Genomic DNA, 23,324 nt, shown 5'->3' with positions numbered 1-23,324 from the left:
TTTTTTCACTTGTAAAATGGGGATAACAATAGCACCCACTGCACAGGTAGCTGTTAGGATTAAAATGTTTAATTAATATAAATGGTTTAATGCAAGCCCTAGAACATAAAAATTGAAAGCAACTATTATCATCATCTTCAATTCTTGGAGCTGCAGTTCTCTGAGTCCATCTACTACTTGCTGATTCCAGCTGGAGCCCATGAGGTTGAGACCATATTTGGCCCAGCCCAGCCTGTCTCCTGACTTTCTGCCAGAGGTGTCACCTTGTTTCCAGTCATCCAGGCCAGTAACACTAGAGTCCCAGTTTCCTGATCCTTACACTTTTTTTTTTTTTTTTTGCAGTACGCGGGCCTCTCACTGTTGCGGCCTCTCCCGTTGCAGAGCACAGGCTCCGGACGCGCAGGCTCAGTGGCCATGGCTCACGGGCCCAGCCGCTCCGCGGCATGTGGGATCTTCCCAGACCGGGGCACGAACCTGCGTCCCCTGCATTGGCAGGAGGACTCTCAACCACTGCGACACCAGGGAAGCCCCTGATCCTTACACTTTTGCCCCAGTAGCCAAGTAACTACCAGGTCCCTTTCTTTCATCACCACACATCACTTTGCTGCCCTTCCTTTCCAACTCCCATCGAGACCCTTACTGTAGCTCCCAACCTGCCTCCTGACCTTCAGTCTCTCCCACCACTAGCCCACCATGCACATGCCATCATGATAATCTCCTAAAACTCGCTTTCATCCCATCCTTCCCCAGCTCAAACTTTATCAATGGCTGCCTACTGCCAACAGGATAAAACCCAAACCCCTTGACATACTTTCCAAGGCCTACCCAATCTGGACCTAACTGTAACTTCTAACTTTCCCACACCTTCCCATATCCTAATCCTCTGTCCTGGCCACTGGCCTCCTCCATCAGTCAAATCTCCTCTGGTCACCACCAACCCATGGTCTTTATTCATGCTCTTCTCTGCTTCAAGTCCCTTTCCTCACCTACATCTGTGCCTGTGAAGCCATACCTCTGCTTCAAGGACAGTTCCAGCCTCACTTCCTCTAAGAAGCTTTCCCTGACCACTTCACGGAATGAGCCTAAGAGCCCTGTCCTCCCAAGAAGATGACCAGCCCCTTCAAGGCCCCATCCCACATTCCTCTCTTTCTCCAGAGCTTAGCACAAACTAAACATATAGTAGGTACTCAGTCAACATCTGTTCAGTAGTGATAACATTACAGGTTCTTTTCCTTTTTTCTCTGAGTACCGAGAAAGTTAGAAATGTCTTTCTACTCAAGAGATTTTTTTGGGTGGGTCTACTATGTGCTGAGCACTGTGCTGGTTGTTGGGGTGGGGAGGTGACCCAAAGATGAATGACACAGGCCTTGAGCAGAAAGACCTTAGACATAATGGAGTTCTTATTCTAGGCTCCACTGGTGGGCTTTATGAGTTCCAGAGCCCCCTGAAATGGTATGAAAAATTTCCTGGACATGTGAGTGGGTGCACGGCTCTGGAGAGAAGGCTCATGGCTTTCATTAGTTGCTCAAATGGGTTTTGATCACCCTGAAGCACAAGGGTCACTGCTCTAAGGAAAGAGCGGACACACTGCATGAGATACATGCTCAACAGAGAAAGCACTGAGCTGAGCTGAGCTGAGCTGAACTGAGCTGAGCTGAGCTGGGCTGGGCTGTCAGGGGAAGGAGAGGAAGTCTTCATGCAAAGACGGGAGCTCAGCTGGTCCTTGCTGAGCAGGAAGAGCTCCAGGGGGAAGAGAGGGGAGAAGGCACAAGAGGCAGAAGGTGTGGTCTGAGCCGAGGCCTGGAGGTGTGGGAGTGTGTGGTATCTTTGGGGAGCAGTCTGTGGCCTGGGGGTGCTGGGGCGTGGGGTGTATAAGGAGATCCCTGCCGTTTGCCCAACAAAGAGCCTCTTTCAGGCTTGGGCTCATGTACTGTCATATGGCCTCAGGTGAGTCCACACCCCAGAGAGGCTGCAGGAGAAACCAGTCAGTCCTCCCTCCACTGGGGGGCCAGGGCGGGGGGCAAGCCAGCTGCCAGGAGAAGTCAAGGGCGTTGTTCTAATGAGGTATGGCAAGGAAGCTTCTAGATGCTTCTCTGTATGGAGAGTATAAAGCTGGTTGGCCCAAGCAGGTGCTGGGTGTGGGGCTGTTTTCCTCCAGATATGTCATTATGGGTGGGGGGACGATGTCGGACGTGCGGAAGCCAAGAGAGAGAAGGAGGTCTTTTCTTTACACATCAAAACACTAATCTGGGTCGGCTCTGCATGGGACGGTTCTCCCAATATCCAAACAGCAGATCCCCCAGGTGGGCAGCCCCTGGGAACCCGAGAGAGGAAAGAGTTTGGAGACCCAGCCTTGGGGTCAGGGCATCTGGTCACCAACAACTGGCCAGCTGCAGGCAGACCTGACTGGAGGGCGTCCAACACCCCAGGGCCCACCTCTGCCCCCGGACGCAGTTCAGGCTGAACAGAGCTTCTCGTTCCCAACTTGCCAGGCTCACTTCTCACTCAGGGCCCTGGTAGCGTCCGCTTAGAACCTCTGTCCCTCCTCCTCCTCCCACGGCTGGCTCCTCCTTAGAGTCGAGTTTCATCACAAATATCCCTTCCATGTTCAGGGGAACCTTCCCTGGCCACCCAGTCTGAAGTGGCTGCCCCCTTCCACCTCAAGCCCCTGACAACTGATATGCAGGCAGGCGGGGGATCCTTGCACCCCGCTGCCCAAACAGCAAATCCAGAGCAGCCCATTCCCAGCAAACACCTTCTCCAGCTGCTTGGCTCACTTTAGCCTAAGGTGAAATAACACAGGAGGAGGTGCCCCAGGGCCTGGAGGCCTTTGCCAGCCAGAAGGACTGTGCCTGACAAACCTGTGCTGCCCCGCAGACCGGTCAGGCGTCTGCCACGGTGCCACCTGCCGGAAGAGGACTGGGCTCCAGCTCCTCTCTGTGTCCAGTGGACTCTCCAGGGAGTCCCCACTCTGCTCTTGGTCTCCCTTCCCAGAGGAGCCTTTCCTGATCTCCTACTTGAGGGTTGTCTCAACCAGGAATCCCACAGAAGAGGAACAGCCACAGAAGCCAAGGGGTCCCACAGTATAGTCCTTAATATATCATCTTCCTAGCAATTCCCAAGCAATCATCTCTCTATTCAGGATAATAAAATGGGGGGGGGGGGGAATCCCCCCGTGAACAACAAACGTTTTCCAAAACTGAAGGAGAAAAGCATTCTGAAGTCACACTGACTGTCTGGGTTATAATCCGGGCAGGAGGTTTTGGGGAAAGAAGACTGGTTGGGAGGTGGGCATGGCGGTGAACACACATACTCTTGGAGGATCTCGCAGGCTGTGGTTGTGTGTGCCTGCGTGCATGTGTGTTTGTGTGGGTGTTTGTGTAAGGTGTGAGCTGTGGACACGTGAGCTTTTGCACTGGGCCTGTCGTCTGGTTAACTGAGATTCAGGCTCCATGCTCTCTCTTTGGCCAAAAGGCAGACAGAAGGACCAAAGGCCTGTGGCTTGTCCCATGTCTGAAGATCATACCAGGCATTTCCTGCTCTGGGCTTTAATGACTGAGTTGAGTAAAGTGAGTTAATACTTGTAAGGTGCTTAGCACAGTGCCTGGCAGCTAGGAGGAGTTCAATACAAGAGAGCTATTTGTATAAGCACTGTGGCCATTATCATTAACAATGAATGAAACCCTGTAACTTGTCTGGTTACTTGTAACCTGTCTTGGCTACTTCTGATGATCTGAGTTGCTCTTTGCTGACTGGTTTCTCCAGCTCCACTCCTACTGTGCTCGTTCCTGTATCCCCAGCAAGGCCTGGTACACTGTACTCTCAGTGAATACTTAGTGGAAACAAGACTGAAGAACTCAGTGCCCCTGGTTCCGCAGGCCCTGGCTCTATGACCAAATCCAAAGCTAGTCCCTGGGGAGAAGTACTTCCTCTGCAGAGCCAGCTTCCAGACTCAGCCTTGCAGAGGGGCAGCGCCCGGCTTCCCCACCCCAGGCTGGTCTTGGACACACTCTCAGTCACCCAGTTCCCATCTTCCGGGAGGAGGCAGTGCCTGAGCTGGGATGACTCTGTCGCATGGAATTAGGATTTTGTGCATAAAGTATTGAATTTTACATTTAAAGCTATCTGTCGCAGATGATTTATCAGACCCAGAGAAGGTGAAGATAGTTTTCCTCTGTAAGGGAGGTGATTTTTTAGCCAAGACAGGATATATACACTATGTATAACCAAACCACGCAGTAATCGGAGATTAACGCTCTCCGTCCAGAGCCTCCAAGGAGGGGCCCAGGCGCTCGGAGGCCTCCACCTGCTCCCCTCCTCACACTCCAGGTCACAGGAGGGGGATCGCTGGGATTCAGGGTCCCACCAGGAGACGAAGAGTCACTTTTAGATAGACTTATCTGAGGCTGTTTTCCCTCCCTCCCCGCCACCTTTTATTTGGCTTTGCCAGTATAGCTGTGTAAGGTTCAGTCTTACAGTTAACGCAAATGTTTGCAAAAAAGAGGCTTTTACAACTTATTCCATTCACCACTTATCAGATGCCTGGAAACTCAACTGAAAAACTGTCCCTGTTCTAGGATGTCGACCTCCTACAGGAAGGAGAGCCTCTTCGGTCCTCAGACACACCTCGGAGGGGCAGAAAACACAACCCATGGGGCAAAGGAGGGAAGAGACTGAATTCAAATGGCTGCCCCACCCCCAACAAGGTAAGGAAAGCTCTCCTAAGGAGGGAAGATGGTGGCTAGGTGGGGCTTGTTTTGTCTAAGAAATATTTTTTCTGTTCAGGTTAATTGCCCAAGGGCATGTACTTGGACAATGTTGTGAGAGTCCCAGTTTAGGGCAGTCACCAACCCTTTCTCATCTGCAAAATAAACCCTGGAATTCTGTGGCTGTTGTCTCCTTCCTTGGCGATTGTGCTGTGGCGGTCTGCTTGTCACCAGAGCCCCTGTTTAACTGTATTGGCCAGGTCGACTGGTACACTGGCGGGTGACACAGCACAGTCTCGTCCTGTCCCTGCACGGCAGCCTGGCCTTATAAAGAGGACGCAGCGGGTACCAGAGACGGCCCTCTCCTCCCCGTGTGCATGGGCGCAGCAGCCTACCTTTCTCTCCTTGTCACCGTATTCGATGCCCAAAGTGTCCATGGCCCGGACGATGGCTGCCAGGGACTGGATGGTGTTGCTGTAGACAACGGGCTTGTACTGTTTCACGTCTTCTCCAGAGAAGCCATCTTCGTGGATGATCCTAGAGCAAAACCACACACAGCATGCCTGATGAGTGTGCTGTCCACAGCTGGCACCGAGCGTTGCCGGGCATGTGAAGCCCCACCCCAGCCAACCTCCCGGCTGAGGGCCGGGCCCAGCTCGGATGCTGAATTACTGAGCTGCTGTGATAAAACCACAAAATCTGAAGGAAAAATCGACCTAAATTACTGACAATTAATCTGAAAAACAGAACAGTGGAAAAAAGAAATGCAGTCTTTTTACATTCCCTATGTACAGTGAAAGAAAGATCAGTCAAGGGGTTGACAATACTTGAAAGCACTTAGAACACACACTAAGCACTCGATAAATGTTCACCATTAGTATTTTTAAGCAAAGCTCAGGGTTTTAACTTAAATATCCACTTAGGAGTATACTGCTGAAGACCCCTGCGAGAAGCCTGCACACGAAGAATACATTTTTTCTTTCACAGAAAACTTACACTGCTTTTAATGAAGGGAAGAGCACTCACTTAAAACCTTCCTCTTTGACAAGAGAAAAGCCTACTCCCCCATCCTCAGCTGGGACGTGACCACTGTGTCACCCTTATTCTGATGGCTCTGAACATGACATGGAGGACACGAAGGCGACACTGCAGTTCTCAGAGGCCATGCGACACTCCCTGCCCTCCTGTTCTCAGGTTCCTCTGGGGTCAGGGCTGAGGCTGGACATGCCCTGAGGTCCCTGTTCCCTGCAGATGGCTGCCGCTCAGTGAACGCCCACTGCCGACAAGGGTCTGGGGAGGAGAGAGAACTAGAGAGGGGGTAAAGCCAAGACTTTGCAAGAATCCTCTCATGGTTGAGGTAATTAAGAAAGGACAAATGGATTTCAAGACTAACATCCAACATCAGTCATGCCCTGTGCAAACTCTCCTGTGGTCATGTTTTTCAGTCCAAGACTCGATGCTACCTGTAACATGTACATCCAACTGTATAGTAGCTCAGACCTCCATTTCCACCTCCACAGCCCCTCTCCAGCCCTTCACATCCTTCAGTACAGGAGAAAACCGCTAACAAGTTTTCTTTCTTTGTATAAACAGTTTTACTGAGATATAGTTCACAGACCATACAATCCACTCATGGAAAGCGTGTGATTCAGTACTTCTTAGTATATTCACAAGGTTGGGCAATGGTCACCACAGGCTAATTTTAGACCATTTCTGTCCTCTCCAAAAGAAATCCTGTACCCATTAGCAGTCCCTCCCCATCCCCTACCCCAGCAGTAAGCAACCACTCATCTGATCTGCCTTCTGTTTTTATAAATTTGCCTATTCTGAACATTTCACATAAAGGCAATCACACGAGGTGTCATCTTTTGTGACTAGTTTCTTTCACTTGGCATGTTCATTCCTGTTGTAGCATGCATCAGTACTCCCTTTCTTTTTATTGCCAAACTAGATTCCATGGACAGATATACCACGTTTTACTTATCCATTTGTCAGCTGATGGACACTAATGATTCCTGTTATAAAATGTGACTTGGTGCTGGGTTGTGAGTCTTTATCCTGAGTTTCTCTAAGAAGCAGATCAAAATGACCCTATTGCCTTTTCACTGACTTTTATTAGCCCTAACTCCATTTTTGCACAAGTTTCTTGAGTGTACACCCAGTCTGAGGCACTGGTGCACAACCCCAGGGGGATCTCAAAGGGAATTGTTAGTTTCCACTGTAAACAGCCAGAAAACTGGACAAAATACATTAAACAAGTGGTTTCAGACACTGGAGAACAGGCAGCACAGGACCATGATCTGGAACAGAAAGGAAGCAAAGCGTGGTGAGTCCTATGATTGCCTTGGCTTTCTGCCTGGAGGCGTCTACCAGACCTCAGTGCAGGGAGGGAGGACCCAAGCAGAGCACAGGGGTCTTACTGAGCTGATGGGATAAAGATAAAAGTTCAGGAAAGCTGTGGGGACTGGGAATTGAAGGGCAGAGTACCAGAGAGAAAAGTGCAGAGAGAGGGAAAGCTCCAGATATCTGAACAGGGGTCTCCTTGAGTCTTTGGCTGAATAGAGTGAGACTCTACGAGCTCAAGAAACAAGTGTCAGGGAGCTTATAAGGTGGACACCTCCCAGAGCTGGCCCAAGGCTGGGAGATGCTCAAGTTCTGACTAACCAGAGTGGAGAGCTGACACCTAGGGCGTTTGGCAGAAACCCCAGAAGGCTCATGCCATGGTAGTAGGGCTAAACTAGCCCTAGAGTAAAGGCTACATTAGACCTGCCCTGACAAAACTGAAAAATGGGCCTCAAAAAACCAAACTGACCCACAAGTAACTTAACTGCATGACAGAATAAAATCTAACACTCTTTAAATGAGGACAACAAAACCCAGACACTTAATAATACCCAGCATCCAATAAAAAAATTCTGGATATGCAAAGGAGGAGGAAGAAAGTGTGACCCATAACCAGGAGAAAAATCAGTCAACAGAAGCAGACCCAGAAGTGACAGAGATGATGGCTTAACAAATAAGACCTCAAAAACACCTATTTAAAATATTTTCAAGAAATTAAAGGAAAACATGAGTATAATGAGTAAAGAAATGGAAGATAAAAAAGAACAAAACGAAGTATCTAAAGATGAAAATACAATATCCGAGACAAAAATTTCACTGTAGGGGATTAACAGCAGATTTAGACACACAGAAGATTAGTGAACTTGAATACACCAATATAGAAACCATCCAAACTGAAGCAAAGAGAGGAAAAAGGCTGAAAATGTATTACATAGAAGTAAAATTTATATAATAGCACAAAGGATGGGAGGAGTAAAATGGAAAAATACTGTTGAAAAATTCTTGTATTATACATGAAGTAGCATAATATTACTTTAAAGTAAAGCATAAGTTAAGATACATATTGTAAACTCTAGAACCATCACTAAAAAAGTCTCCGAGACCAGACTCCCCTCAGAGGGTGACCTCTGGGTGACCTGAGAGGTGCAGTCTGGATTTACTGGTCCCCATGACACACCCTCCCAAGAAGCCAGTGCAATGAGTTTCTCATGCTTCATTCTGGACTAGCAGGCCTTGCCACTCTCCTGGGAATACTCTCTAGACTCTCAGCTGCCTACAGGATTTCCTTCCGCTAGGGGATGGGACTGTCATTTTTCCCACCTGTTAGTATTAATTCTTCACACCACCTAACAAGGTAGGGAGGGTAGGATTTCATTATACCCATCTCTAGAAAAGGAGACTGAGTGAGATTGAGTAACTGGCCTAATGGCTGTCAGAAGGCAGGGTGAGAGCCACAGGCAGGAGCAGAACCCGGGTCTCTGGGTACACAGTCCTTTCTGCCACCCCTCAAGCCTCAGACTGGACTAGGCAGAATACTGCCTGGAAGGTCTCACTGGTGCCTGGGGTGGCCCAAGATAGAGAAGCTTCATTCGGGGTTTACAAAAATGAAGCAGTTTGGCCAAAAATTGCTCAAATCATGATTATTGGTTGCAAAACTTGTTCAAACTGGCTTATATTAGCTTAAAATTGGGCTTCCTGCTTCAGGGTAGAATTTTACACCTTCCCTTCTCTCTGACTACAAAGTAGTAAGTACTCAAACATAGAAAAGTTGCACCATACAGAACAACACCATAAATAAATAAATGTTCATAATTCTACCATTCAGAGAAAAAGGCTGGATTTTTTTAGTGTAAGTCCTTCAGTATTTCTTTCATGCCCCATTCTTCTCTGCTCCCTACCTCCTCGCCCCAGCATTGACTTCAGTCACATATCCTTAGAAGTATCACTTAAGGCCCCTTTATTTTCTATTTCCCATCTCATTCCGGAGAGTGGTCAGAGCTTAGGAGTCAGAAAGACGGGGTCGCCAGCTCCATCACTGATGAGCTGTGCGTTCCTGGCAAAGGATTTAACCCCTCGGGCCTTGGTTTCCTCAGCCGCAAGGAACTGCTGTGAGGAATAAATGTAAAGTGCCTATTGTATAGTAAGTATATAATATATAGTAGCTGTTAGTGATAATATCTTCATCCTAAAGTCAAAATCCCCCAAATAGAATTTCCTTCACTGGTGGTACAAAAGAAGCAGAATCCTAACAGCCGCTACTGTTTGAGGGTTAAGTCTTTGTGTTAAGTGCTTTACATGCACGATCTCGTCTAATCTTCAAAACAAACCTAGGAGATAATTTTATCTTCTCTTGACAGAGGAAACTGAGGCTCAAAGAGGTTAACCCAGCTATGCGAGGTCACGCAGCTGGTAAGTGTGACAATGGCATTCGGGGCTGTGCTTATGCCCACCAGGTGGATGCTGACAGGCAGGACTGCTGCTTCTTTTGGGATCCCTATATCTAAGTTCCCAGAGAACCCAGAGATTTCCCATACAAAGTGAGCATCAAAACATCTCCTATGATATCAGCCCAAGAAGTATGGGGCAAGGAAAGGAGGTGTTTGGTTAGGGGTTGGAGAGGCAGCCCAGGGGAGTCTGGTTTCTGGTTTCTTGTGACAGCCCAGGTTTGAGCCCTGGAGGAGACCAGGCCAGGATTTGGAAAGCAGGAGTGAGGCTGCATGTGGCACCTCTGACATCTCACACTGCAGCAGCCCCAGACAAACCAAACTTCATCTACATAGTTGAGTGACAGAGTGCAGAATCAAGTCCCAGAGACATCATTTGAGCCACTGGATCCAGCTATTCCTGAAGCTAACCCTATCCCTACACTTCTGAGTGATATGAGTCAAACCACTCCCTCTTATTTCTGCATAAGCTAATCTGATTTGGGTTTCTGTCACTTACAACCAATACAGTCATGACGAAAACATGTTTCGTACCTTGGGAGACCATTTCCTAGTGCACTTGTTTATTAACTTTCTGTCTTTACCACCAGCCTGTCAGTCCCTGGAGGTCAGGTACCACATCTCATCCATCTCAGTTCCTCCTCTCCATAACAACTGGCACAGGGCTAGGCTCTGAATAGTACTCAGGGGAAGTGGGACACAACTACATGAACCAGGACGACACTGATGCACAAGACCCACCCCTCTCCAAGGAGCTCACTAGAGGAGGCAGACGTGTGTGTGTGTGTGTGTGTGTGTGTGTGTGTGTGTGTGTGTGTGTTGGGGTGGGAACTCACCAGATTTCCTATGTCTTCAGAGCCAGGGTAGCAAAGGAGGGTCAAGCTAGATGCTGTGTTGGTGCCCATCCCAAACTCAGGGACTCTGAGGGGTGTGGGGTTTTCCAAGCTACCAAACCAGAAGAAACCTGGGGAGCAAGCAAGGGCTGATTCTGCAGCCTTGTGTTTGATTTTGGACAGGAGCCACCAGCTGGACTCTGGAAACCTGGCAACACAACTGAGGGAGAAGATCCCAAGTGGAAATGAGGAGAGAGAGGGAGGGTAGCAGCCGAGCCGGCTGGAGCAGGTCTGAGCTTTCTGGGAAGAGGTGATCAAGGAGGGACTCCACTCCCCGCCCCACCACCACCACCTCTCCTAACCCAGCTCCTCTCTCTGCTGCCTTGGAGACCCTGCAGGGGGCCTGGGCTGGGGCTCCCTTTGCTCTCTGCTTCCCCCTCTCAGTGCAGGACTGCACTCTGCTGCAGTGAGACTCCCCAGGCACAGTGACCTTATATGGTCACAGAACCACAGGCTTAGGAGCTGGAAGGGACCCTGGAGGATCATCCGGCCCAGCAGCCATTCTCCCTCTCTGAATCACAGATGCTTCTGACACTGTGACAAATGCACCAACACACACACAATTTTACCCCCCATTTCTGGAGGTTCACAAACGCACAGACTCTAAGCTGCTGGAACACATGATTTTTCACTCCATCTCCACGGTGGATTAAATGCCCCTCCTCTGCTTCCTTTTATCAGCACCTTTTCCCCGGCACCAGGACCATCTCTCCATCCTCCACAATAATCCCTTTAAGAGTTCAGATTAAGGGGACGCTTTTGGAGCCAGACTTGAGACATGTGACTGGGCAATTTCCTTAACTGCCTGATGCTTCAGTTTCCTCAACTTTCCATGGAGATGGGCCTAGTAATTAACAGTGGCTACCCTCACTGGGCCACAGTATGTAAAGAAGAGGGCCTGGCACAGGAAGCACTCAATCAGCTCAGCTGTTATGATGACTGTTATTGACATTATCGCATTTGCTAAGTGGAGCTGGGGGAGAAAGTACAGGGTGCTGGGTGTCCGGTGTCTGTCCTCTTGAGGACAGGAAGTGACCCGGGGCCAAGGGGCAGCAGGGAGGCCGGACACCATGGGAAGACCCCTTCCGCCCCCCGCAGGAGGAGAAGCAGGGCTCACAGCCACAGGAAGGAAGACAGGACAGCAAGAGGGCGCACGGTCCAGACTGGAGCACAGGATCTGCGAATTTACCTAATGAACATCACAGGAGCAGCAGTGGGTCGAAAAGCTAAATTTCCTGATTTGGGAGCCGCTTAATGAGGTTATATAAGTGTTTCTCATCACATGTGGGCTGCCTGGGTTAGGGTCAGTGCTCAGGGCTTCACTCGCGTGACCACTGACAACAGTTTCCAGTCGTCGGGGAGACCTGATCAGCAATGTGGCTCTGGCCCTAGAGCCACAGCCCTCCCCAGCGGGGGAAAAAGACCACCCTGGCTTCAGAGAACACAGTTTTAATCAAACAGGCAACAGTGAGATACCAGTGAGTTAATGAGCCACATACCAGCAATTAGGGGCTCCGCAGAACCTACCAGAGCAACGGACCCGGACAGGATTGTAAAACGAAAACACCGGTTAGAGTACAACGTGTGCCCCGCGCAGCCATTTGTATAAAACTAGATTTGTGTGTGATGGTGTTGGTAAGAGGTGGGGGTGTGGAGGGAGAAGGTGGGAGAGAGAAAAGATGACGTGGGAGGATGCTTAACAAAATATCATCAAGATCACTTTTGGATGGTAGCATTCAGTGATTTTTTTGTTTTGTTTTACTCTCTTATCATGTTTGTTTTGTTTCATTTAAAAAAAAACTTGCATTTGTTATTTGAAAGGACAATAAATCATGTTCAATGGGAGACAGACGCTGGTGTTTATTAACAGGAGGACCATTTTGGCCGTGAGAGAAGAATCGAGTAACAAGGGTAAAGTCGCCAACCAACAGGAATTTCCTGACATGTTTCACTTGGGTTCAGCCTGGTCCCTGCCTTCCCAGGGCTCTTGTTCCAGGTGAGAAAGCTAGTGCTGAGAACATGAGAGTCAACAGTATAAAGTGGCATCTGCCAAGGGCCAGCTGAAGGGTATGTGCGTCAGACATGCTGGCTGCCGCCCAACAGCCATTCTCACCATGGTGCGTTCCCTTCCCTGTCTCCCTTGCAGCTAAGAGTGACCATGTGATCCAGCTCAAGCAAGTAAGACTGAAGGGGAGTTGGCTAGAAATGCCTCTGAGAAAGACTTTCTCTTCTTGTTCCAGTGACAGACCTTTGAGAACAGCTTTCCGGTCCCCTCATTTCTCCACTGCCCCCGTGTCCCTGGCTGTCCCTCCGCCAGCCGTTCCTTGGCTTCTTGCCTTAACATGTGGTTGCATGACGAAGTAAATACTGGCGCCATGGCAGCCATGTTGTGACCAAGAGGTTAAAGGCTACCACCCTAAGGACGGCAGGTCAAAGGGGTATAGGGCATTCCTAGTGACACTGTGCAACTGCCAAATCAGCCATGATACTATCTGATGACAAAGGTCACGCTCCTACCATGATGCCCCCTGCCTGGGTAGGTAACTGTGACTTAGAGAGAACAGACTTGCCTACAGTCACATGGTTAGCTTGTGGCAGAGCAGGGACAAAATTTCCGGAGGCCCTTCCACTGTGTCATAGGCCTCTCACCTACCTTAGTGCACCCCTGAGATGCAGGGGTGATGGGTGATACCAGGTAAGAAAAACATCTAACAATTGCAAAACAGAAAAAATTTTTTTCCACTTCTGTCTTAAAAGCTCTAGTTCCCAATAACTTGGGGGGCTTCTCTGAGGGTATTCTGTAAGCTCCTTCATTCAGCCCCTAATTCAGTCTTCATATATTGTTCAGGTACTGACCATGTACCAGTTAAGTGCTGGGGATATAAGAGTGAACCGACAGATACGAGCCCTGCCCTCATGGAGCGTGAATATGAAGATAGATATCAAAGAAGTACTTTTACAAATGGTTAAATTGTAAGTGGAGTAGGTGCTACCCAAGAAGAAAAACCCAACCAGAAAGAGCTACAAGAGAAGGACCTACAGCAGGGGCGCAGGGTGGGTACAGGGCCCACCTCTCAGGAGGCAGCATTCCAAGTGGAGTGGGTGCAGGCCAGAGAGACAGGGAGGAAGACGGGACTCCAGACTGGGGGGCGGGGCGAGGGCACTGTGGAGAGCCTGCGTGGTCTCTGCGTGTCTTCCAGAGCCCCCAGCTGGCACACGGGGTGCCGGGAAACGTGTGCTAAATGAACAGAAGGCACTTCATAGGCTGGCACGTGGGACTGGAAGCCAGAGAGCCCAGTCAGGGAGGCTGCCCTGGATCTGGTGCTGGTGCAGGTCTGATGTTCCCTCCAGAGAGAGGATTCCACTGAGTCTCGCGGAGAAGTACAAATAGTGAGTTAATTCAATAGGGGAAGCATCACAAACACCAGCCAGGCTACGGGAGCTGGCAGAACAGCAGACCAGCTTGAGGCGGGCACAGCAAAGGGGAGGCACCTGAGGATAATGTGTGCGTGGCGGTGGGGACTGGCCCTGGTGAAACCCCCCCTCCTCTCCCGGTTGGAGCCCCCCCGCTGACTCTGTTCTTGTACATATTCTCATTTGATGAAGTCTTGTGTGCAGTGGGGTTTGACCTGCAGGAGAGACCCCGGTCCCTGGTTTGCTGGATGCCACAAAGGGTGAAGACAAGCAGGGCAGTCAACAGTGGTCCAGAGGGCACTGTGTGGGCAGGGACAGGGGGTTGGTGAGAGGTGGGCACTGCCACCCCCGCAGCAGCCCAAATCCCCTAGGGGACGCTATTCATCCACTTAGTTCATTCTACAAACGGACACTGAATACCTATTAGGAGCCGGATACACCCTGACTCTCCTACTCACTAACCGTGTGGACCACGGCCACGTTAACCTTCCTGGGCCCAGGTCTCTCCTCTAGAAAACAGGGATAATGACGGTCCCTCACAGGGCTCTCTGCAGTATTAAAGAATGAGTGGGGAGGGCCTGGCACACAGCTGGGCCCGATAACTGCCAGTCCCTAGTATTAAAGTCACAGACTAATCACAGACTAATCAGTGCCAAAGCCGGGCTAGACCACTCGCCTTGTCTCCCAGGCCACGGGTCCCCCGCGCACCCAGTGCAGCAGTGCCTTGACCTAAATGAGTGAGAGGCTGGGGGCCAGAGGGTACCTATGTTTTGAATGGCTGGCTCAGAGACCACCAGCTGCAGGTGTCTTACTAAGTAATCATGCTGGGCCCTTGTTTCTGATTTCCCAGAGTCCCAAGCGAGCAGAGGGACTGAGACCTGGAGGCCCCTGTTGAGAGGTCAGAAGCTTTGCTCTTTTCTAGGCATAAAGGCTGTTTCCTTGACTGGCAGAGCTGGAGCCATCCTCAAGATTACTGCCTCCAATCCCCACCAATGGCTTCCTCCTCCTTTCACCCACGAAGATGACCACTACATGCCAGGTGCCATTCATATAGCACCCAGGAGGCAGTGGGGAACAGAACAGACATAGCCCTGATTTCAAGGGATGCACAGTCTAGTAAACAAACAAGCAAATAATCATACAGTAATAAACACAAAAAGGGGGTGTAGAGTTAGGAGCCTGAACAGCAGGTGACATGTGAAGCTGAGACCTGAATGATGAGGTGGAGTGGATCTTGGATATATGTGAGGAAGAGCATTTCAGGCACAAAGAACAGCTCGTGCAAAGGTCCTGGGGCACCTTGTGTGTGTGAAGGATGGTGAGAAGCCAGCTGGGCTGGAATGGAGTAAATAACCAGGAGAGTGGAGGGGATGAGGTCAGAGAGAGCAGCGGGGACTTGATCACATAGGACTAGTGCACTACTTATATTTTTTCTTAATACACATTATACAGTCACCTACTAAAATAAAAAAAATGTTCATCTGTGTACCACCCTGAACCATCTTGACTTCCAACAGTTCTGCTCTAAGCACGATCACTCTAAAATAGCAGCTTTCCCTCCTCTTTCCCTGATTTCTCCAGCCCTGCCTGAAAGGACTATTCTTGGAACACTCATAGATTCCAACTCACACAGCTAAGGAAAAAAGAAAAAGAAGAAGAAAAAAAAATCAGCCATCATCCTGTCACCTAGAGGGAAGCACCATCCTCATGCTGGTGTAAATTTCAGTTCTTTCACCTGTGAGTCCATATTGTTTCTCCAGAGACGGAATCACACTGTGTGGCTCTGTGTCACCCAGGAGTTGTCACCAGCTGTTTGGGGTCCCATCATCTGAATGGGCCCTGAGTCATGCAGCCAAACCCCTACCAGTGGACGTTCGGGTTGCTTGTGGATGGGAGCTCTTCCCAGCTTCAACTAAGAGCCTACTCCACCCAGTGAAGGCAGAAAGCTACGAAACCTGCACAGAACAAGCCAGAAGCTGGACGACTCCTGCCTCACAGGCCGGGCTAGAGTGAAGCACATGGGCACAAATGGGATCTTCTGGCTATTTGAAAAGAAGACATGAAAGACTCGATTTGAAACCCAGCTGTTTAATTGTGGGGTGAAGTTGTATGGTATGAGAAAAGTAATTTAAAAAATAAGATCCCTTAGTGATTCATACTATATTTAGAACCTGATATTCTGATGTAGAATAATATAGAACAGGAGGGTATTTAAAAAGAATAGTGTCAGGCAGACCAATCCCCCAGGGGAATGACTGGTACAAAACAAGGGGTATGTCCTATTGACAGTGACTTGCAGAAATCTGTTATAAAGATGCCATTTTTAATGAGGGGAAACTCAGGCCAGAAGCAAAGATGTCAGCTGCCAACTGTCACCAGATGGAGCCAGGGGCAAGGCCAGGACTTGTTGTGATTCCAGTACACAGCCTCTGCTGCCATTATCTGGAAAACAATGTGGACCTTGCCCTTTCTCAAGACTCCCAGTGCTGGGGGGTGGGCGCACGCCGGCTCTCATTCCACGGGGGCATGATGCTCTGAGCACTGCCTTCTCAGGCTCTGTTCCTTTTTCTCTTCTCAGTAGGGTGGGTGGTCTGATCCCTGGGACCCCAGCCTTGGATTAGAGATATCATGCCTTGGACTTGGAGACAGAAGACCTAGGTTCTTATGCAGTTTGGCCATTGACAAGCATTGGAATCCCAAGTGAAGTGGGCAGGAAAAGGTCCCCGAGAGCCGGGGCCTCTGGCCAGCCCTTCTTAGGTCAGCAGCACTGGCCCTGGCCTGGGGCTCCACCTTGGGGTTTGAGGAAATACTTCGAGGCAGCTCTGCCAGCCTCCTGTGAGGATACCCTCGGCCTCCTAATCCACCCTCAGATTTCAGCCACTGGCTCTTCCCATGCTAGTGTTTTGAGAAAAATACTGGCATTTCCTGTGGCAGCTTCTACCCGTTTTGTCACTCAGGAGACCTGGGGTCTGGCCTTGTCTCTGCCACCGAGCAGCTGCAGTGAGTCACTGGGACTTTGGATTCATTTCCTGTGTGTTTTGCCCAGCCTCTTGGACGGGTCAGGTGCCAGCTTCGGGCCTGGGTTGTGTCAGCTCCCTGTGGTCACCCTGCTTCACTCAGCTTAACCAAGCTCTGTGGTCATCTTTACGTCTTTTTGGGGTATAACACATCACAAAACATGGGGGCAAGCAATCAAAGGAGCTCTTGGCGGACCAAGGATTGAGGAGATCTGAAATAGAGGCCTGCATCCCTCACTGAATTCAAGGTCTGCTCAGATGTCACCTCCTCAGACCACTCTGGCTAAAAGAGGCCCTCCATCATCCCCTGTCTTTATCTTGCTTTATTTTCCTTCAAAAGACTTATCACCGCCTGACATAAATATATGTATTTACTTGTATACTGTTTTTCCTTCAAAACAGTTATCACCACCTAATATAAATATAGAGTTACGTGTATCTTATCTGTTTCCCCACATACCAATGAGCTCCGTGAGGGCAGGGCCCCTGTCTGTCTCACTGACCACAGCACCCTAAGCAGTGCCGGGCACACAGTGAAGGATCCATAAATGCTGGTTGAACAGCTGAACAAAACAGGTGATTGTTCAGGATCTCATCAGCTCTAAAATGGTGGTTCCACACATGACCCGCTTCTGCAAAGGTAGGCAGCTTTTAAATTGTGAGCCTGGAAACATGGGTCCCTCCCCGGCCCGACAGCACCTCACATCCCTGGCTGCTGATCCCACGTCCACCAAGGGCGCTGAACAGCCTCCTGCCTGAAGGCCCAGGAGCTGTGGCCTTTTCCTTAGGGGTTTACCAGGATCCCCCCCCCCCACCTTACCAGCGCCGGTCCACCCGCAAACCCCCTCCCCCTTAACCCTAACATCCTGCTTCTCGTAGGTTTTCGAAGGGTGAGGACATGCAGACACCTTATATTGCCCACTCCATGTCACTTCTGGGAAAATCCAAAGCTGTTTTTTGAAATCCAACTGTTAAAGTCATTGGTTGTGTTGCAAAGACACAACAGAGAGCTTTATGGCTCCCGAGCCCGTTTTACGATGCCTTATGTAAAGACGTGAGCTTTCGTTAAACACAGTAAAAGCCGGTGAGGCAAATTGGTTCAATGTCGATTTTCCTGACTGAATCTAAGTAACATTTCTGGTTTCCCATCTGCCCGATTAGGGCAGCTGCTAGATTGCCCTTTCTTCCTCCACTGACATAATGAAATGAAGTATTCTTATTAGTGCGTTATGTTTAATATATGGATAATATTATACACCAGGGGGCAGTTTGCACAGCTTTTTGATTCTATTTTGTGGAGAAAGCATGAGTGAGCCTGCAGCGCTTTGCTCCTCTTGTTCAATCCTTGGGAAAACAACGCTTCCTGCCTCCAGTATGTTTGTTCATCATTTATGACCCCGCTCATTAGCCCCTGGGTATGTTCTCATGAACCCCAGGAAACAGAGCAAAGACCACTAGAGCCTGCTATTGCTGGCAGACAGCTCACAGAACAGAAAGTCACCAACGTGAGCCACCTAAAACATCTCCCTTTCTGACCCCAGATTGACAAGTCCAAAAGGCTCTGTCATCTAAGCAGACCAGGTGGGACTCAGACAGTCTGTGGGAGGGCTCCTCTCTGGGTTCTTCCTGGCTCCCTCACCACTCTCTGCGGGGTGCAGTGGTGACTCACTGCGGAATACGCCTATGAGGGATGATGAGCTTTGTAAACAGCAAATGAGGGCTGGAGTAGTATCTGCTGTTTTTGCTTGCCCAGTTCCTATTCTCCCTTCCTTTGGAGAACCATCCTTCCCTCCCACTTTGGGGCATCTCCCTATCCCTAGCCTAAGTTCCAGAGGTGAGTCCCTGATCCACACTTGGCCAGTCAGTGCAGCACACACCTGGATCCAGCTATGCCTGATGCTAGTACATTCCTAGGCTACTCAGTCACATGAGCCAACGTGTTTCCTTCTGTGCTTCAGTCACTGAGGCAGGTTTCTGTTCTCAGCAACCAGGAATTTTAATGACTACAGATACACTGCACAGCCCTTGGGATTTTGTTTGGAAGGATGGCAGCAGGACACTGGACTAGCCACAAAGACTTGCTGATGTGAAAGACGGTGCAGTTACTGTACACAACTGGTACTGCGTAACTCCTGAGGGCTCTGAGGGCTACAGTACTTCAGGAAAGCCCCTGCTCCAGCCCTACTTCACAGTGACCAAGTCAAGCTGGAGATCACTTTCTCTTATACACGTTCCAGGGACCAGCGACTCCCAAAGCACTCTCTGCTGCCCCTCAACACCCCTCCCCGCCCCCCAAATCGGGAACTTCACTCTCCTTGCTTCCCTTCTCGATTACAGATGCGGGCAGCCTGGAAAACACTTATCACAGGCTCTTGGTTTGTCTCTTCCTGTTCTTTTAAAATGAGGACTTGTTTTGCTTTCCCTTCTTACCAGTGGTTGAGCAGGAAGGACACCAAAACACCACCAACAACTGGCAGAGACAAAGGGGCATGAAAAGAATCCCCCGTTCCCTGGTTTAAGCTGCTGGGCACGCACGCAGGGGGCAGCTTCAGGATTTCCCACAGAGCCTCCCAAGCACTGCTCCAGATGGTGGACCGTTCTAGGTGAACATTTGTTCTCAAACAGTTGTTCTCAAACTCTGTCCTGCCGAGGACAGAGTTCAAGGCAAAAGGTACAGGTCACTGAGACAGGGCAGGGTTCCTTGGGGAAATCACATTTCTCATGCCCTCCGGGGAAATGCTTGTGATGAAGTCTGCCAAAAGCAAGTCTGAATCCACATTCCTCTCCAGAGTAACGCTCGTCTCCCCCAGACTTAATGGCAGTGGTCAGTTGCCACGCCAGCTCTGCCAGACAAAGGGGCCACGTCTGCACTCAGGCCCCTGAACCTCTCCGACGGTACCATGTAAGCCGCATTCTTCTGGTTCCCCATGTCACCCGTTTGTTGAGTCTTTGAAAGAAAGTGAGGGAGAATTCCAGGTGAGGGCATGTCTTGCCAGACTGAGAGAAATACTGTCACAGAAACATGCAGCAGAGTCCAGCCCAGCCAGCCTTCCTTCCCCGGCAGTGCATGTGGCCCAGAAAGGATGCCAGTCTCCGTGTGGTGGATTTAAATAGCCCCGCCGTGGCCTCCCGGGTTTCCCATCCCAGACTTTCTCAGGCAGATGCAAGCTCCTCATTCATAACCACTATAAGTATGATCACGACCCAAAACAGAGAGTCCACAAAAATCACTTTGCGGGCTTCCACATCCACTCTCCTCTCCAGGGATGTTGGAGTTGGGGTAGCGTGTTCTGCTCTTGAGGCCAAAAGCATCCACTAGGGCTGAAGGTGGTGCGGAGGCCACTGACAGCCCAGCTGCGGCCTCTCGGCCTGTCTTTGTGATGGCCGGGGCTGGCGGGTCATGGAATCGGGGCTCAGTTGGTGGTTCTGCTGCTCGTCTGTGAGGCCAGCAGGAGGCTAAGTAGAGTCTGGTCCCTCATCATGAACTCCGAGCCGCTGCTGAGGAGCAGACCTGCTCCTGGTCCAGTGGCTGGCACCGGAGGGATTTCAAATGTGAATCAAGTCTGAAATTGGCTCACATAGAAATCAAGCAGTTCACGGAGGCGCCTCTCCAGCTGCCATCCTGAGAATCTGTCCACTTGGTCAGGCTCTCCTCATGGGGATTTCAGGTAAAGACAAAAGAAAAACACAAAATGCCTATCATCCAAGTCTGCTCAAATGCATACCGCTCAGCCACACGAGGAGCAGGGAGAGCTGGGTCCTAGGGAAGAGTAAGGAGGCTGGACATTCATGCATTCAATTCTCCCAACGCCCCTGGGACCTCAGCTCCTGGCATCCAGCTCAGCGCAGCTATGTGAGTGTGAGTGCCAGCTCCATCTTAAAGATGAGGAAACTGGCTCACAGAGAGGTTTTAATGCACTTTCTCAAGGTCAGGCAGCAAGTAAACACGGGTATTCCCAAGAGCCCAAGCTCCTAACCACTGTACGGACAGCGCGCAGACCACAATTTCCAAGGAATACTGATGATATCAAGCACATCTGGAGGAAGGAGACCGGGCTGGCGAGGGGCAAGACTTCTGACCAACTGCAAAGGAGGGGAAAGGCATTAGGAAGCGGTCCCAACAATCAGGAGGTTGCTATTACCACACTGGCCCCTTAATCGGTAAGTCTTTAATACCTTTCCAGTGTCACAGCTTAATCCTCATCAAATGAATGCCCTGCTCTGCCCCTTCTGCTGACCTTCACAGCACTGCCTCTGCTCCACTCACCGCTCTCTACCTGATATTCCTATTTCTTAGGATGCGTCTCAGCCCTCTCGCTGGACGGAAAGCCCCTTGAAGGCAGAATCCAGCTCAGATTCCTCCTCCTGCCCCAGAGCCAAACCCATGGTTGCTGAAGGAGTGAACAATGAATGAATGAATGGGGCCTGTCCTGGAAGACCCCTGACACTGTGTGTCCCCACCAAATTCACTTTTGCTTATTAGCACCATTGCCAACTGCTGAGACAGCTGTTCTAAGACACTTCCACATCAAATGCGCTTTAAGCTCCAACATGCAGGATGATCAGCGTGGTCTAGGTGCAGGGATGGCTAGAGCCCGGGAAGGATGGTGGGAAGGGGAAGAGAACACACATGGTTTTCCAGCATCGAATGTGGACACAAACAGGGGCTCCCAAGAATGGACTTCAGTTCAATGAACACTTCGCCAACATCTACTCAGTGCAAGGCACAGCCTTTGCCTCTTTGAAGCAGATCACGCCCCGCTACAAGGAGGCAGCATTCCCACCATGTGTGAGGCTGACGGCGTACCAAGTCCTATTTTGGTGCGATGGCTGCAGTGCCCGAGGGTGGTGCTGCCCGCGCCCTCGGAAGCCAGGCTGTTCCTCTTGCACCGGCTCCAGCATCCCCAGCTCCAACACGGACTGGCCGGCTCACACGGATCACAAAACGTCCCTGGGGCTCTTTGGCTGATCATGCAAGAATGTGTAAGCAAATATCCTGCTTCCCAGTGTGGGGTCTGTTGTTTCAAGCCCGTCACCGTCACTGTGCTCTGAGGCTCAGATCATGGACCATCTGAAGCCAAGCATGTGTGCCTGGTGCCACTTTTCACAAAGAACAAAGTGCCCTGTGCAGGAGCGGCCTGGACTGCGATGTCCACATCCAAAGGAGAAGCGCCAACAGGGCTGTGGAGTCCAGGGCTGCACAGGGCTCCTCTGCGCAGCTTCAGACTAAACCTTCACCACATCCTGCCCCAATCCCTCATTTCTCCCAAAAGAGATGACAGAAATTCTCCCTCTGTGTCCTCAGCACCCCCTGACCCTATGGCAGGAGGGGCCGCTCAGAGGCTACGAGTGTGTCAGGGCCAGAGTGTGGAGGGCAGCGAGCCTCTGACACCAGTTCCAGGGAAGCTGTGGGGATGTGGAGCTGGGTCTTCCTAGACAGCAAGTCTCAGGACTTCAGGAATATTATCATTACCATCATGTCCCTGAGCAAAATAAAGGGGAGGGGGCTGGACAAGGCCATTCTCAGGCTGGCCCTGCTGCCTCCCTCTGCTGTAGAGACACGGCAAGGGGACTTTCTGAGCCAGCTAGTGTGCCACTACCCAGAACAGTGACAAGTACCCAACACTCCCTTTTGGGTTTTCCAAGCGTTTTCACAGATATTACTTGAACAATAATAACAGTTCCTACTGATTAAACACTAACTTTGTGCTAGGCATCTCTGTATATTATCTCATTTAATCCTCACAACAAGATCTCAGGGATAAGGAACACAGTTATCCCCATTTTACAGATAAGGAAACTGAGGCTTAGGGAGGTTAACATACTGCTTGGCTAAAGTCTCAGAGCCGGTTAGCAGCAGAACTGCAGGTGGAAGCAGGGTCCCCTTCATAACCTCCATCCCAACAGCCCTGGTAGTGGCCCCGTTTCACAGTAATGGGGGAGGTATGAGAATCAAAGCGACTGTCTGGCCCACCGTCCCAGAGCACAGGCTTCATACTAGCCATCTGCAGCCTGGAGTTGGGCCAGAGAGAGATGTGTTTTGTTTGGCCTGCAGCGGTTTCGTTTTTGTTTAGCTTTTTTTTCATTGGAGCAAACATTTATAAATCAGGAGAATTCTCACAAAGAGATACTAATTTCTGGCTTCTCCTGAAAAAATCGGACATTCTAATCTGCCTTCTCAGGTGGGACCTGAGTTTGGCTGCCTGCTATGGGCAGGCCAGTGCTCTCCAGTGATCCACTGGCCCCACTGATCTGCAGCCCTCAGTCTACTGCCTGCTGGCCCTGTTGGCACTGTGACCCCTTCAAAGAGCCAGTTAGTGGCATTGGCCATGTTCCCGTTAGACTAAATGTTTCCAGCATGTTGGTAGGAAAGAAAAGTGCTAAACTAATGGCAGATTTTTGTCCTTGTTTTTGTTATTCTAATAAATATGGGTGGGAATAATAGTAACAAATATGGCCAGGAATTTGACAGGTCCAATGAAACTGGAGTATTTAGTGGGAACCATG

The 23,324-nt window shown here is 50.1% G+C and overlaps 1 protein-coding gene across 4 annotated transcripts in view; it reads right to left on the bottom strand.

Annotated features, from left to right (window-relative positions):
• Positions 1-23,324, bottom strand: part of GNAO1 (G protein subunit alpha o1) — a 165,746-nt gene that overhangs the window by 76,683 nt on the left and 65,739 nt on the right. For all 4 annotated transcript variants that reach the window (XM_082862766.1, XM_082862765.1, XM_082862767.1 and 1 more), the window contains one exon: positions 5,102-5,243. In XM_082862766.1, the coding sequence (XP_082718892.1) occupies positions 5,102-5,243 (142 nt within the window). The remainder of the gene's footprint in view (positions 1-5,101; positions 5,244-23,324) is intronic.

This window comes from Leucopleurus acutus (genome assembly GCF_964270905.1).
Source record: "Leucopleurus acutus genome assembly, chromosome: 20".
Lineage (NCBI taxonomy): Eukaryota > Metazoa > Chordata > Mammalia > Artiodactyla > Delphinidae > Leucopleurus > Leucopleurus acutus.
This window is presented reverse-complemented; position numbering and strand designations above follow the sequence as displayed.